The 13,874-nt window shown below is 41.2% G+C and overlaps 1 protein-coding gene across 7 annotated transcripts in view; it reads left to right on the top strand.

The window, feature by feature from the left end:
- Positions 1 to 13,874, top strand: part of STOX2 (storkhead box 2) — a 142,066-nt gene that overhangs the window by 120,016 nt on the left and 8,176 nt on the right. For 6 of the 7 annotated variants that reach the window (XM_072123144.1, XM_072123152.1, XM_072123169.1 and 3 more), the window contains exon 3: positions 1,181 to 3,446. In XM_072123144.1, coding sequence (XP_071979245.1) covers positions 1,181 to 3,446 — 2,266 coding nt within the window. Of the gene's footprint in view, positions 1 to 1,180; positions 4,847 to 13,874 lie in introns of those variants that run through there. The other variant, XM_072123160.1, reaches the window with a different exon arrangement.

The following is a 13,874-nucleotide window of genomic DNA, read 5'->3' as shown; positions in this document are numbered from 1 at the left end:
CTAATGTTAGGGTTTCCTAACAACCATTGTGTATTTTTAGGAGGTTGAGGACAGAAAAGCACATGGAGAACAGAAAGCCTTGCAGAGTTCAGGTTCATGCTCGTGGTTCACATGATTGGTACCTTTCTGTTAGTTACCCCATTGTTAAGGAGGCCATACACAACAGAATAATGTTGTCTGGACCCTTGTGATAGGAGGACCATGTCATGTGCCTGGGGCTGTTCCATGATGTTAGATGTCAGGAAATAAAGGTTGAATTATCCTGCTCTTCATTTTCCGCTCTCCATTGAGGACACGTGCATGCTTAGCTAGTTGTACATATGTCTGGTGGTAGAGGAAAGAGTTGGGAAGATATACCTTTAAGTCAAAAGAAGTATTAAAGGACATCTACCATTAAAATGAAGCATGATAAACCAGGGACACTAACTCATAGATCCAGGCACCGTGACTGGTATTTTTTTTTATTTGTTATCCATGGGCTGCTGCCTTCTAAAATCAGCTTTTAAAATTATGCTAGTGAGCCTAAGGAGCTATCATAGCCTCTCTGTGATCTTGCTGTATTCTCAGTGCTGAAGAAGCAACAGCCTGTAAAGCAAGAAGTTCTGACTGCACAAGTGCTGAGGAAGCAGGGGGGATACAGTGTAACAACCTGTAAAGCCTTAACACAGAGGGGAAAGGGAAGTCCTTCAGGATCATTAGCATAATTTAAAAAGTTTATTTTAGAAGGAAGGAGACTATGGATAACAAAAATATGAAGATTACTAAGGACGCAGTGCCTGGATCTATGAGTGAGTATGCCTGGTTCATCATGCTGGATTTTGATGGCAGATTTCCTTTGAGTGATTAATGTTAAAAAAATATTTTACTCAGCAAGTTTTATCTTTCCATCCCCCAAAAAAATCCCATTTCCTGTTTGCCTGAAGGGGTCTGTTTGACTTCTAGATGAGAGTTAAAAATAAAAATGAGTCTCCAACTTAGAAATGTGAATTTAGTCTATGGTAAGTGTAGCCTTAGATTACAACTAGAACCTGAGAAGAAGGATTAGTTTGCAGTTAATAGGAAAAGTTATTTAACCCCTGATGGGAATCATTGCAGGCCAGTTTTTTAAAATAGTTTTGTAAAATTACATGTGTTTGATTTCTTCATCTAATTGTTTTTTCTTTTTGATATTTTCATCTAGGTGTACCAACCCCAAGCCCTGAGATCCTGCGACATACACTCAATATGCTTGTTCGAGAGAGGAAAATTTATCCTACTCCAGATGGATACTTTATAGTGACGCCACAGACTTATTTCATAACCCCATCCCTTATAAGAACTAACAGTAAATGGTACCATTTGGATGAGAGGATACCTGACCGGTCTCAGTGTACCTCTCCACAACCAGGAACTATTACGCCATCCCCTTCAGGATGTGTCAGGGACAGAACTCTCTCCAAAAACCACTGCGACTCTTGTCACTGCTGCAGAGAAGATATGCATAGCATCCATGCATCTACCTTACAAAGGAAATCTGCAAAAGACTGCAAAGACTCATATTGTCCCCCCTCATTGTGCCAGATTCCCCCTACAGAGAAAAGCAAAAGTACCATAAATTATTCATATAAAACAGAAACCCTCTCAAAACCTAAAGATGGGGAAAAGCCATCTAAAAAATTTGGTCTAAAGTTGTTCAGGCTGAGTTTTAAAAAGGACAAAGCAAAACAGCTGGCTAATTTTTCGGCCCAGTTTCCTCCGGAGGAATGGCCCCTTAGAGATGAGGACACACCAAATACTATACCCCGGGAAGTAGAGATGGAAATTATTAGACGAATAAACCCAGATTTAACAGTGGAAAATGTTGTGAGGCACACTGCACTAATGAAAAAACTTGAAGAAGAAAAATCTCAGAGAAGCAAAGCTGGTTCATCAGCTCACCATAGTGGGAGAAGCAGAAGAAGCAGGACACATAGAAAAACTCATGGAAAATCTCGGTCACATAGCAAGAATAGGGCTTCCAAAGGTGACCCTTCTGAAGGATCCCACTTAGACTTGCCTGGGGAGAGAGAATACGAATTTTATCATCCAAGGAATCGATCGCCAAGGGAAGGTTGTTTCATAATGGAGCGCAAAGGTGGAGAGAATTTTGTTGTACTCAGTAATCCAAATATGATAGAATCACATTTTCCTGTTACACCAGAATGGGATGTGTCTGGTGAACTGGCCAAAAGGAGGACTGAAATGCCTTTTCCTGAACCCTCACGGGGGAGTTCCCATTCTAAGGTCCATCGAAGCCACAGCCATACACAAGATAGAAGGTCAAGAAATGAACGGTCAAGTAAAGCCAAGGAAAGATCCAGGTCAATGGACAACTCAAAAGGACCTCTTAGTGGTGCTTCTTTAGGTACACCAGATGACTTAGGTGAAGGCTGCAGTCTTGATGAGAAAACACCAAGCCAGTCTTATATAGATGATGGTACTTTAAGGCCATCACATAGTAGTTTGAGTCATCAAAGGACTCTATCTTACAAAGATCCATGCGTTCCTGAACTAGCTAGTGGTGGTGCTGATACCCCTAAATCATGTAGCCTGTTGGAACAAGGCAAGCTTCCAGAGACTTTATCGTCGTACAGTGAACTTAATTCTTGTTCCAAAAAAACAGCAGATGACTATTTTCAGTGTAACACATCTAGTGAAACAATTCTCACTGCTCCATCCCCTTTAGGCAAAAATAAGGAGGACATTGACATGCCAAGTCTCACTGAAGGCTTAAAAAGACTTTCTCCCGCTGAGAAGCCACAACAACATATAGCCAGAGAACAAGGGGAATACAAAGACGACTCGCCAAAAGGTACTGTTAGTGGTCTATCCGTTGCTGCAACTAGTCAGAGCCCAGAGTTGATTGCAAATGGGAGGTTGGTACCGCATCATAATGCAGAATCGAGCAGCCTTGACAAAAGGAAAGAAATTTTCAGTAAAGATACTTTATTCAAACCTTTGCACAATAGCCTATCTGTGAACAGTTTTCATAAATCAGGTGTGGGTTTACTAAAATCACACCAAAAGACTTCTCCGGAAACACTGCCAGCAAGCATTGAGAACTTTGAGCAACCTATTACCACCTCAGTTACCCCAAACCTTGCCGTCTCACCCAGGCCTCAAGAGCCAGCAGGAAATCAAGAAGCCTCTTTTGATTACTACAATGTGTCTGAAGATGACGAGTCGGAGGGAGAAGGGACGCAAAAACCAACGGAGGAGGAAAAAAACCGAGATGACGTGGGGACAATGCAGTGGCTGCTACAACGGGAGAAAGAACGGGATTTACAAAGGAAGTTCGAGAAAAACCTCACACTTCTGAATCCAAAGGAAACGGACAGCAGCGGCAGCCAGAGGGCCACACACTCGGCTCGTTTGGACAGCATGGACAGTAGCAGCATTACCGTAGATAGTGGATTTAACTCCCCACGGTAAGAAGATCTAGAATCTCAAGTGTTTGACATGTTCTAGTTATCCGGAATGTGTATGAAATGAGTGCATGGACTGTCATTCATTGTAGGCGGCAGCCAGAGGGTGCTCAAACAGCATGTTTTGTGACATTTGTATGTTTCATTTGAAATCTGGTTTATGCCATTTGAATATTTCATGTACATTTTTGGGTCTTTGTGAGGAATGTTCTTTTTTTTTTATTTGTTTTTGTTTTCTTTAAAAGCATCTCACGGGTACAAGTGAAGTTACCACCAGATTTTCAGCAATCACCTTTTTAATTTGATCCCAATCTTAATGGAATCCTTTTTTACAAAAATTTAGGGGACTTATTTTTGTTCAAAATGGATCTGGTATATGGCAGTTTTTCATTTGCTTTTGGAATACTTTTATGATTTTTATTTAAAGAAAAAAAAAACTCCTGATTTCCCCATTTCCAGTATTTTTAATGACTAACCACTATCACGTAAAGTTTTACAGTCAAGGTGATAAAAATCCATTTTTAACAAATCAACAATGAACGAAGGGGTCCCATGAGCTACTTGTAATTAAATGAAATCCTGTCTATTTTATTTGTCATTTACTTTTATAAACACCTATTTATACAAATTCGTCTCTGATAGTTGTGTTATTGATGTAAAGAATAGGACCTGTTATAGACTTTCATTTTTAATGACGGAGGGGCACCATTTCCTGCTAATTGTTTACCAGGCACAGCTGTATATAGTGTGTAGTGGCCATGCCTGGTATTGCTAGTCCTCCTCATTCACATAAATGGGACTAAGATGCAAATACTAACAGTGACGGACACATCTTCTACAAAATCTATGGAGCTGATTGTTTGGAGTCAGGCCCACACTCACATGATACTAACAGCCAATAGATGGGCTGTTGATCTAAAATTCCCACAAAATCACTTTAAAGTTACCGTATATACTCAAGTATAAGCCGAGACCCCTAATTTTGTTACAAAAACCTGGGAAAACGTATTGACTCTGGTTAAGCCTAGGATGGGAGATGCATTGGTCACAGGCAGTTTATAGCTAGTCAGTCCCCTTCCCCCCATTATACAGCCTGCCCCCTACCCCAGTAGTCAGACTGCCTCAGTAATCAGTCAGCCCCCTGCCCCTGTAGTCATGCCAGCCCCCTGCCCCTGTAGTCATGCCAGCCCCCTGCCCTGCCCCTGTAGTCATGCCAGCCCCCTGCCCCCCATAGTTGCCTTTTTTGTACCATACACTAAATAAGGGTCATAATTAACTATTTTAGTACCTATTTGGAGTCCTCATGAATTAACTATTCAGGGTCATCTATTCATAACTTTACACTGGGCCATTCCACAGTTATTGCTTCTAATCATGAATAAATTGAAAGCTGGGTGACACCCTACACCATTTTACATGGGGAGTACTGATTAAGTAATATTATCCGCAATGACATTTTTCATACATTTTCAGGAGGAATATCCTAAAAATATTGTAAGAATGTCACCTAGATCTGAAATTTTTTTTTTTTTAAACTTATTTACTATTACAATTTTGTTTGTTTTTTATTTATTCATTTCTTAGGAATAAGCCTGCTCTATTTTGTGAAAAGTGTAAAATATTTAATTAAATAAATAGGACTTAAAGAGGACCTGTCACCCAAATTTTTGGCACTGGGAGCTGCTTACTACAGTAAGCAGCTCCTAGTGCCTGAACAAACGCCGCAAAACGCCTCCGGTAACGCTATCAAATACTGCGGCGGGGTACAGTGTAATTGTCGGACAGCTCGCAAAGCTGTCCGACGTATTCATGAGGGGGTGGGGTTGGGGCGTGGCTAGGGGCGGTGACTGACGGCCTATGGAGCGAGCGGGGAGGTCCAGGGAAGAGGCAGCGCCTTGGACCACCCCCCTCATGAATACATCGGACCGCTTTGTGAGCGGTCCGATGATTACATTGTACCCCGCCGCAGTGTTTGATAGCGATACCGGAGGTTTCCGTTAACGCTATCACTCTAACACTGCGGCGTTTGTTCAAGCACTAGGAGCTGCTTACTTTAGTAAGCAGCTCCAAGTGCCGAAAATTTGGGTGACAGTTCCTCTTTAAATAGCATTATATGTACTTATACTGCTCTTGTGGGTTATGTACTTTTGGTGTACTTTTTATGTACTTTTTGGTGATCACTGTGTTTATGAGATCAAGGGCTCTAAATTTGACTTTTTAAATCAGTGTTTGATGTGGGTTAAAGTAATTAGAAAATAAAAGCTGCTATACATCTAATATCCATTCTAAGTTACAATCGGTAAGTGGTTCTTAATAGTGATAAAAAAAAAAACACGGTAATGATATGGTGGTGATTTGCTACTATTCTGTTATGCTGATGCATTACAGAAGGTGGAAATATGACCTGCCATTTCTAGTCTCCGTCATGATCGCCATAGATCGAGTGTGTAATGGAAAGCCCAGATGCAAGTGTGAATTGGCACGAAGTTCTAATGGATCTTGTGGATGGTTATGTGAGGTCTATTGTCAGGGAAAACCATGGAACTGATAGCTTGAATTTTTTCAACCCAATTTTGTGCTGTCTCCAGAGCAGTTAATGTCTTCCCACTGCACCCTGAGAAATAAAGGGGTTTTCCAATTAAATTAAATTTGATTTTAAATGTATGTAAATGAATACTCTCCTCATGGATCGCTGACTGAAGCAAGTCACCATCACTGGGGTAATGGGCGGCTATAGTGATGACAAAAGTCTCTCTTCAAGACCAGCAAGTTCTTTTCTATACAAGTAGCTGGAACATTTTGAATCAAATTGTATCACAATGGAAATCCCCTTTAATATCCTCATATGGGCAAACCAAACAAGGATGTTGATTCAGCCATTTGATTCAGTCAACCATTATATCATATCTATAGCCAGCAATAAGGGGATGTCCAGTCTCGGGCCATTTTCACATCAGCGCTGAAAGCAAACTCCATCAAAAATAGATGACAGAAAGGTGCAACCCATCAGACTCCATCACCTATAATGGCTCCACGTGATTGAGCCGGCACTGCCTTTGTTTATGTTATTTGTTTCCTATGATGGATAGCAGAATAATGAAAATCAAAGACACAAATAAGACCCCCAACCCAATATCGGCAAGCCTTGATGTTCTCAAGGCTTTTAAATATAGGTAGCTCATTTTTAGGTTTGCTGTCATTGTAAATAGCCGATTACTGTTGGAGCGGATTGCCTAAGGCCCAGTAGTAAAATGTGTTAAATGGGCGAGCCGCTGTATAGCTACATTCAAATATTCCCTTTCACCCATATGAACATTTCTTTAAACATGGACAACAAAAATTTTATTCATTTATCCAATACATCTACAATATATAACATAAAAAACTTGGGAAACTGTTAAGAAAATAATATCAAACCGGATGGATAAGATGCTGGATGCTAATTATCTCTTTGAAGTACAATGCATGTACTATGCCATGCACTATTCATAGACCGGGTAGGGGCCCACCTGTGAATTCACATGCCGGCAAATCCGAGCCTAAATACATTTTAGAAACCTGTAGTCACTCTTTACTATAATGGGATCCGTTGGGTTACCACTATGATGTCTGTTACATATTGCAAGCATACTTAAAAAAAAATCTGAAGGTGAAATGGAGTGCTTAACCCTGATGTGAAGCTAGCCTAGTATTATTCCATCTGCTAAAAGTAAGCAAAATGCTCCCCAGTCACTGGGGAAGGTACAGTAATACTTGCACCTTATATTAATGGTGTGCCAGTTTTTCCACTGGCGATTTGTGCAATACATAAAGCTAAAATGGTGCCATGTTAGGTCTCGCTATGTTTGTTTTTGAGATTCTTCTCATAGTATCAATCTATTTGTGCTGAAAATTGTGGAATAAATATATTTAAAAATGAACTGAAAAAATATTATAAAAAATAAATACAAAGTTGCAGAGGTTTTCATGATTCAATGATCAAGCATAAAACAGGACAACCCCTTGAAGCCATCCAGAACCCATAAAGCCAATTTGATTCACTACCCCATAATATATTGGTTACATACCTCCCAACAGTTCTACCCAATTATTGGGGAAATTAGGCCATATTCTCCTCCATGTCATATTTCGTTTTCACTGCAAGTCTCACTTCTTTTTACTACAGAAAGAAACTGGAACTTGTTGGGGGGTATGCAGATATTATATTATGTGCATATATTTCTCCATAGAGCTCCCCCAAGCATGCCAGCTTCCTCAAAGTGAACCCTTCTCTACAGCAACTGCTTTAGGTAACGCCATGGGATGACAGTCACAAAATGCAGACTCCAAGTAAGATTTAGAGCATCCAACTACTCTGCTCTATACAAGAACTCACTCTAAGTCTTTAGATGACTTCTGGTGGCCCTTTTGTGCCTGCAGATTTGGTGAGTGAATGAATGCATTCTACCTACATTGCGTTTCCATTTGACATCAGAGTTATTTTACCTAATATTTCTTACATTAAAATGTATTATAGGGTAATGTAAATAATGGGAATCGCTGTAAATGTGCATATTACACAATGAAATTTTAGCATATGGAAAGATACACTGGTGCTCTTATTCTCCTTGCAGTTTTGGTCTTTGAGATTGGCACTTAACGGGTGTAACTGTGCCAGGGAATAAGAACAATTCTGAACTGAAATAGATTTACTGCACTCTGTAATAAGGACACTTAAAATTATACTGCCAAATGAGCATTATACTCATTATAATTCAGGGCAAACCTCATTGCTGTGTATATAGAACTTCTTGGACTCAACTTAAAGGAATTTTCTTAAAATAAACAAATGTGCTATTTCTGTTTTGGAGTGGGGTTCATCGTACTGTAGAAATAGACCCTGCTACATCCCTGGGGACCAATATTTTACAGCTTGGGCCCACCAGAGGATCCTCTGATTCTCTGGTGGGCCAGTCCAATACCTGTTAGATCGCACACTATAAAAATTTTCCAGTCGAAATAATTAAGTGGAATGGCTTCTCAATAGTACAAAAACATGAAATTTGGAACACCTCGGGGCCTCCAAAGTATAAGACAACAGAAGTATCTAGACTCGAGAAAAAAAAATCCTAACTAATTACTAATGAAAAAAAAATATGCTTTGACAGAATAAAAGAAAAATTAAATAATCATAGAAAAACCTCTTTCATGCTGTTTATTTGGACTCTTTAAAAATTAGAGATTTCCATCCCAAAATCTTCATATTAATGATGAGCATGTGTTGTTGAATGCAGTGGGGATTTCCAGTTCGGATCAGTCCAGTGCTGACCCCAACCACTTTAGCCATTGTTTAGCTCAGTGATGGGCAACCTTTTGAGCTTGGTGTGTCAAAATTCGCCAAAAAAACGAGCATAACTCGGGTGCTGTGTCACCTTTTAGGAAAAACCTAATTTTGTAATAACATGTCCAGCAGCGGCCTCCCCTTATTAATAACATGTCCAGCAGCGGCCTCCCCTTATTAATAACATGTCCAGCAGCGGCCTCCCCTTATTAATAACATGTCCAGCAGCGGCCTCCCCTTATTAATAACATGTCCAGCAGCGGCCTCCCTTTACTATTAAAATACCCCTAGCGGCCTTCCTTTACTACTATTAAAATACCCCTAGCGGCCTCCCTTTACTATTAAAATACCCCTAGCGGCCTCCCTTTACTACCAAAATACCCCTAGCGGCCTCCCTTTACTACCAAAATACCCCTAGCGGCCTCCCTTTACTACTAAAATACCCCTAGTGCCCTCCCTTTACTGCTAAAATACCCCTAGCGCCCTCCCTTTAAATATAATACAATAATAAACTTACATACTTACCCAGTGATGTCTTCTTCCCTGTAGCTTTACTGCAGGTCTGACGATAATGGCGGCTCGGCTCCTCCAGGTTGCACCGCGCGCCTCGGGTCACGTGACTGACGTGACCTGACGTCAGGTCGCCTCAATCAAGTGACGAGCAGCGCGCATTGCAGCCTGGAAGAGCCGGAGGAGTTGCAGAAGGTGGGCGGACCAACGCGGCGCCGGACAGGTAAGCAGGGATCAGAAACACAGGGATGGGAGCGGGACATTAACACAGGGGCAGCACATTACACAGGGGCAGAAACACAGGGACGGGGGCGGGACATTAACATAGGGGTAGCACATTACACTGGGGCAGCACATTACACAGGGAGGGGGGCGGATAGCGGGCGCTGGGCGGCCGCGTGTCAGCAAAAATGACTACGCGTGTCATAGGTTCGCCATCACTGGTTTAGCTAGTGTGTATAGTCAAGTTTTGTGTATCCAGAGTATCCAATATGAACATAGAGTAACATGGTAGTAATAACTTGTATTATATTCTGTTTTATTTGGAACTAATCTGGCATCAGCTGACGAATCTGGTACAAAAATCTTGTTGAATTGTAAAAAAAAAATTTTGAAATTGGGTTAATTGCGATAAAGTTACATAGTTACAAAGGAAATCTACCATCAAAATCAAGCATGGATTAACATGGGACCCTTACTCATAGAGACAGACACCGTGACTGTGGACATTTTTTTTTATATTTGTTATCCTTGGCCTCCTTTGTTCTAAAATCAACTTTTAAAATGATGCTAAAGATGGCAGTTCCCAGAGCTCTTAGGGGCTGCAGATTTATAGGTTACAGTGTGCAAGAAGCACATCCCCCTCCCACTGTGTGCTGAAACTGTGCTGTAGTCAGATTATAGCAGGCAGAGGAAGGGGGGGAAGTGCAGAGGGACAGGCATACATCATGTAACAGCCTATGAATCTGCAGCATGGAGCGATACTGGCAACAGCTCCAGTAGCCTTTCAGGATTATTAACATCATTTTAAACATTGATTTTTATTTTTTATTTTTTTTATGGGGAAGGAGCCCATGGGTAACAAATATAAGAGATTACCACAGTCACAGTGCCAGGGTCTCCGAGTAAGTGTCCCTTGTTTATCCATGCTTTATTTTTGTAGTAGATTTCCTTTAAGGTAGCAAGGAGACATATCACCATGAAGTCCAACCTTATTTACAGTTTTTATCTATAGGAAACCCCCTATATCTTGAACACCAATATTGGAGGAAATATTCCTTCTCAACTCCAAATCCGATTAATCCGTGGATCAGCATTTCCTTCCAGAATCCCAACTTCTATAACTTGTTGCAAAGAAACCCAACGGACCTGTTTTCGTTTCAACAAGATTTGATTGAATTTAAAGCATAACCGTGCCTTACAATAGGTCCTGGCATAACATGTGCCCCTCACAGGGGGATCTCACAGAAGTAATTTTAGAGTGATGCATAACCAGCTACTGTATTAAACTGAACAAGTGAATGGGGAAGGAGGGTGGGGGAGGGCAAAGGGTTGGGGAGGGTTGGATTTACCTGAGAATGGAGTTAGTACAAGATCAGTATAGATGGTCGCTACCAATGGATCTGACCAACGTTTGTTCTCTGACTAGTTAGAACTATCCTTAGTATTTGTTGATGTCTAAATCCCCTTTCTACCATCTATAATGTATGTCCCATGGTCCTGTGTATAACTCCCTGTAAAAATAAATCATGTGCTACGGTAGTACTTGGTACTGGCCGCACATTTATTTGTACATGTATATCAGGCAGCTCTGCACGTGATTTAAGAATCACAATGGACTTGTGTATGGGTCCAGTGTATTCATCAGCAGGTAGGCCCTCCCACCTCTCACTTTCATTCCAATAATGATTGAACGGCTGATATTGTGGATCGGAGAGGCCTATGAGACTTCATATTTCCAAGAGGTTAGAAAATGCATTTTGTTTAAAATGCAATGTCACAGAAATTGTTATCATCACAAATACTATAAACTCCTTTTGGTCTATTTTATTAGCCATATAATCTAAGCATGGGGCATACAATGTTTTGACCTCCTTCTGTCTGTCTGGGAATGTCGTGACTGACAGATGTACCTTCTAAAATGGAAGGATCTATTTTTAGAAGACGAGTGTGAAAGGGCATTGATGGGATCACAGCTGCTGAGCAGACAATGGTGCTTACTCTCCCTGAGCTCCACATGCGTGCCAGTTCAATTTCCAAGTCCGTGTATCACCATGTAATAGCGTGCAAGCTTCTGATGCCATGTTTAACACTCAACCATAAAAGCTCTATGAAGGGACAGTGCGCTTGGGTGAACACTGAGGCTATGAGGGATCGATAACAAAAATAGAAAAATTAACTTGTGCTTTGAGTGATTAGAATTCAAATAGTTAAAACCTGACAATTACAAGATTATATACAATACCTGTAAAAATAACTCAACTGTCTTCTGTGATTAGACCCTACATACAATTTTATTATATTAAGATCTTTCTCACATGTGGAGCGGATAGGGAAAAGGAATACCATAAGAGTCAGCCAGCCAAGGTCAATACCAGGATTATATTTCAATAACAAAATACCAAGACAAATCAGGTCCAGGACATTAACCATAATTATAGATGAACAAAGTTACATTGAATCAGTCTGAACCAGGACTTTAAAAAAAAAGTAGTTACGGTACCCTCCTGGAGCCCTGACCCGGCCTTAGGGAAAGGTCCTCCCAATGGTGGAGAACCAGAGATACCACCTGGCAGATGCTCCATCGGAACTGTATCTTTCCAGGAAGTCTTGGAACAAATCAGGGCTCAAAGAGAGCGGGAACTTTTTGAGAGCAGGGAAGGGCTCCAGATGGTCTAACAGGGCTTCCATTAATTCAGTCTCACGAAGGAGCCGAAGGGTTGCCCCATTTCTCCTGTTAAGTCTATGCTCACGGTGTCCTAATTCTCTCGCCAGGTCTGGGCTCTGTGGTGTTACTGGCAGGTTGTGAAATCCCTTCCTGATGTTTTATCTGGGATGGTCCTAGTGGTAGCAGGATTTAAGCTATGAGCTGGTGGTTCTCAAAAAGTGGCCGTACTCCTGGAGCCTTAAGTTTGCCTGGGCCAAGAGCTGCAGTTCCCGGAGAGCGCCTGGTTGGCCTTCCTGGAAGTCTGGGAGCAATCCCCTGGAGGACACTCAGGAGGACACCCAGGAGGACACTCTGGTCACCCCCATAAGAGAAACACAACCTCCCAGAATCGGCCCATTTCTTCTGCTATCCTCATGGTGTCCAGGGTTGCATGTGGAAACCCTGTCTGACCTCCTGGAGCCCTATCCGCCATGCCTTCACATCTTGTCCTGGTCACGGCAGAATTTAAGCCATGACCTGGAGACTCTCAAATATTAGCCACCCACCTGGAGCCCAGTATTTTTAATGTATATTGCAGCCTGTGAAGGGTTAATTTACATAGAATATTAAACAGAATTTGTTTCGAGAGAAATTGAACTCCTCAAGCAAATGTATGGATTGACACATCTGTATGATACGGTGTGTACATGGGCTTGCTGCATGTTACTTCCGATGAAGAGTTGTGTGTGCCATACGATATATAGGAGCCCTTGACATGATGGAAAGTGGGCAGTTCAGAACTACTTCTTGCCTGATACACAATGAACTGTCTTCTGTTAGTCGTTGTGCTAAGAACTGCTCGTAGCTTTGCCAATCGATCGGCTTACAGCAGCATTAAGCCAAGGTGGCCAATACAATCAATAAGTGTCAATTTATTTCAGTAAGTGTTCTCTAGAATAAGAAAGGGTTACATGTCTCATATGTAAAGCAGTGGTCCGAGAGCCCAGATCTATGTGTATTATTCATGTACAGATTAATATATAATACATAAAAGACATTGGTGGAAAACACAAGACGATCTTAGCAGTGTGATTGACCATATCTATGTGATAGAAATGTTCACTTCAATGAATGTTGCTATTGATAATTTGCATTTACTATGCAGAAGAAGAGTTTCTAAGTTGACATTGATTTTTGTTACAGTATAGGAGCAAAAACAACTATCTGCCAGCATTGGCCGAATGAGGGATCTTCCCTAAAGGACCTCATTGCCATAATAGGTTCTGTCGGGTTTCTATTATGCTGAACGTTTTGGCAGACAGTGGCTCCTAAATTATTAGGAACAGAGTAAACTTGATTTAAGCTGAGTTCTAATTTGGTTACACCAATGTAATTTTTTTTCTTTTCATCAGCTATGATATCTGTGCACCTAGTTCTTGTGTTGCAGTATTTTCACGTTTATCAATCTATAAGAATATGGCATTGTCACATGAGCTGTGACATCACTGAGTAAGGTATTGTTGCTTTAAAGGGATTTGGGTAGAAAAGCTAATTGGTGGAACTGTACTCCTTATGGGTTAAGAGTTATAGCCTATAATAACCCGTCCAGTCTTCAGGCAAGTTCCCTACTGGGTCTCTATTCTCTGCACTCTAATTAACACCGGAGGACAACCAGGTGACCCACCAAGCAGGGAAACGGGCAATGTCATTAGTTCTTATAATCCTTTTAGTACTG

This window comes from Engystomops pustulosus, chromosome 1 (assembly GCF_040894005.1).
Source record: "Engystomops pustulosus chromosome 1, aEngPut4.maternal, whole genome shotgun sequence".
Taxonomy (NCBI): Eukaryota; Metazoa; Chordata; class Amphibia; order Anura; family Leptodactylidae; genus Engystomops; species Engystomops pustulosus.
This window is presented reverse-complemented; position numbering and strand designations above follow the sequence as displayed.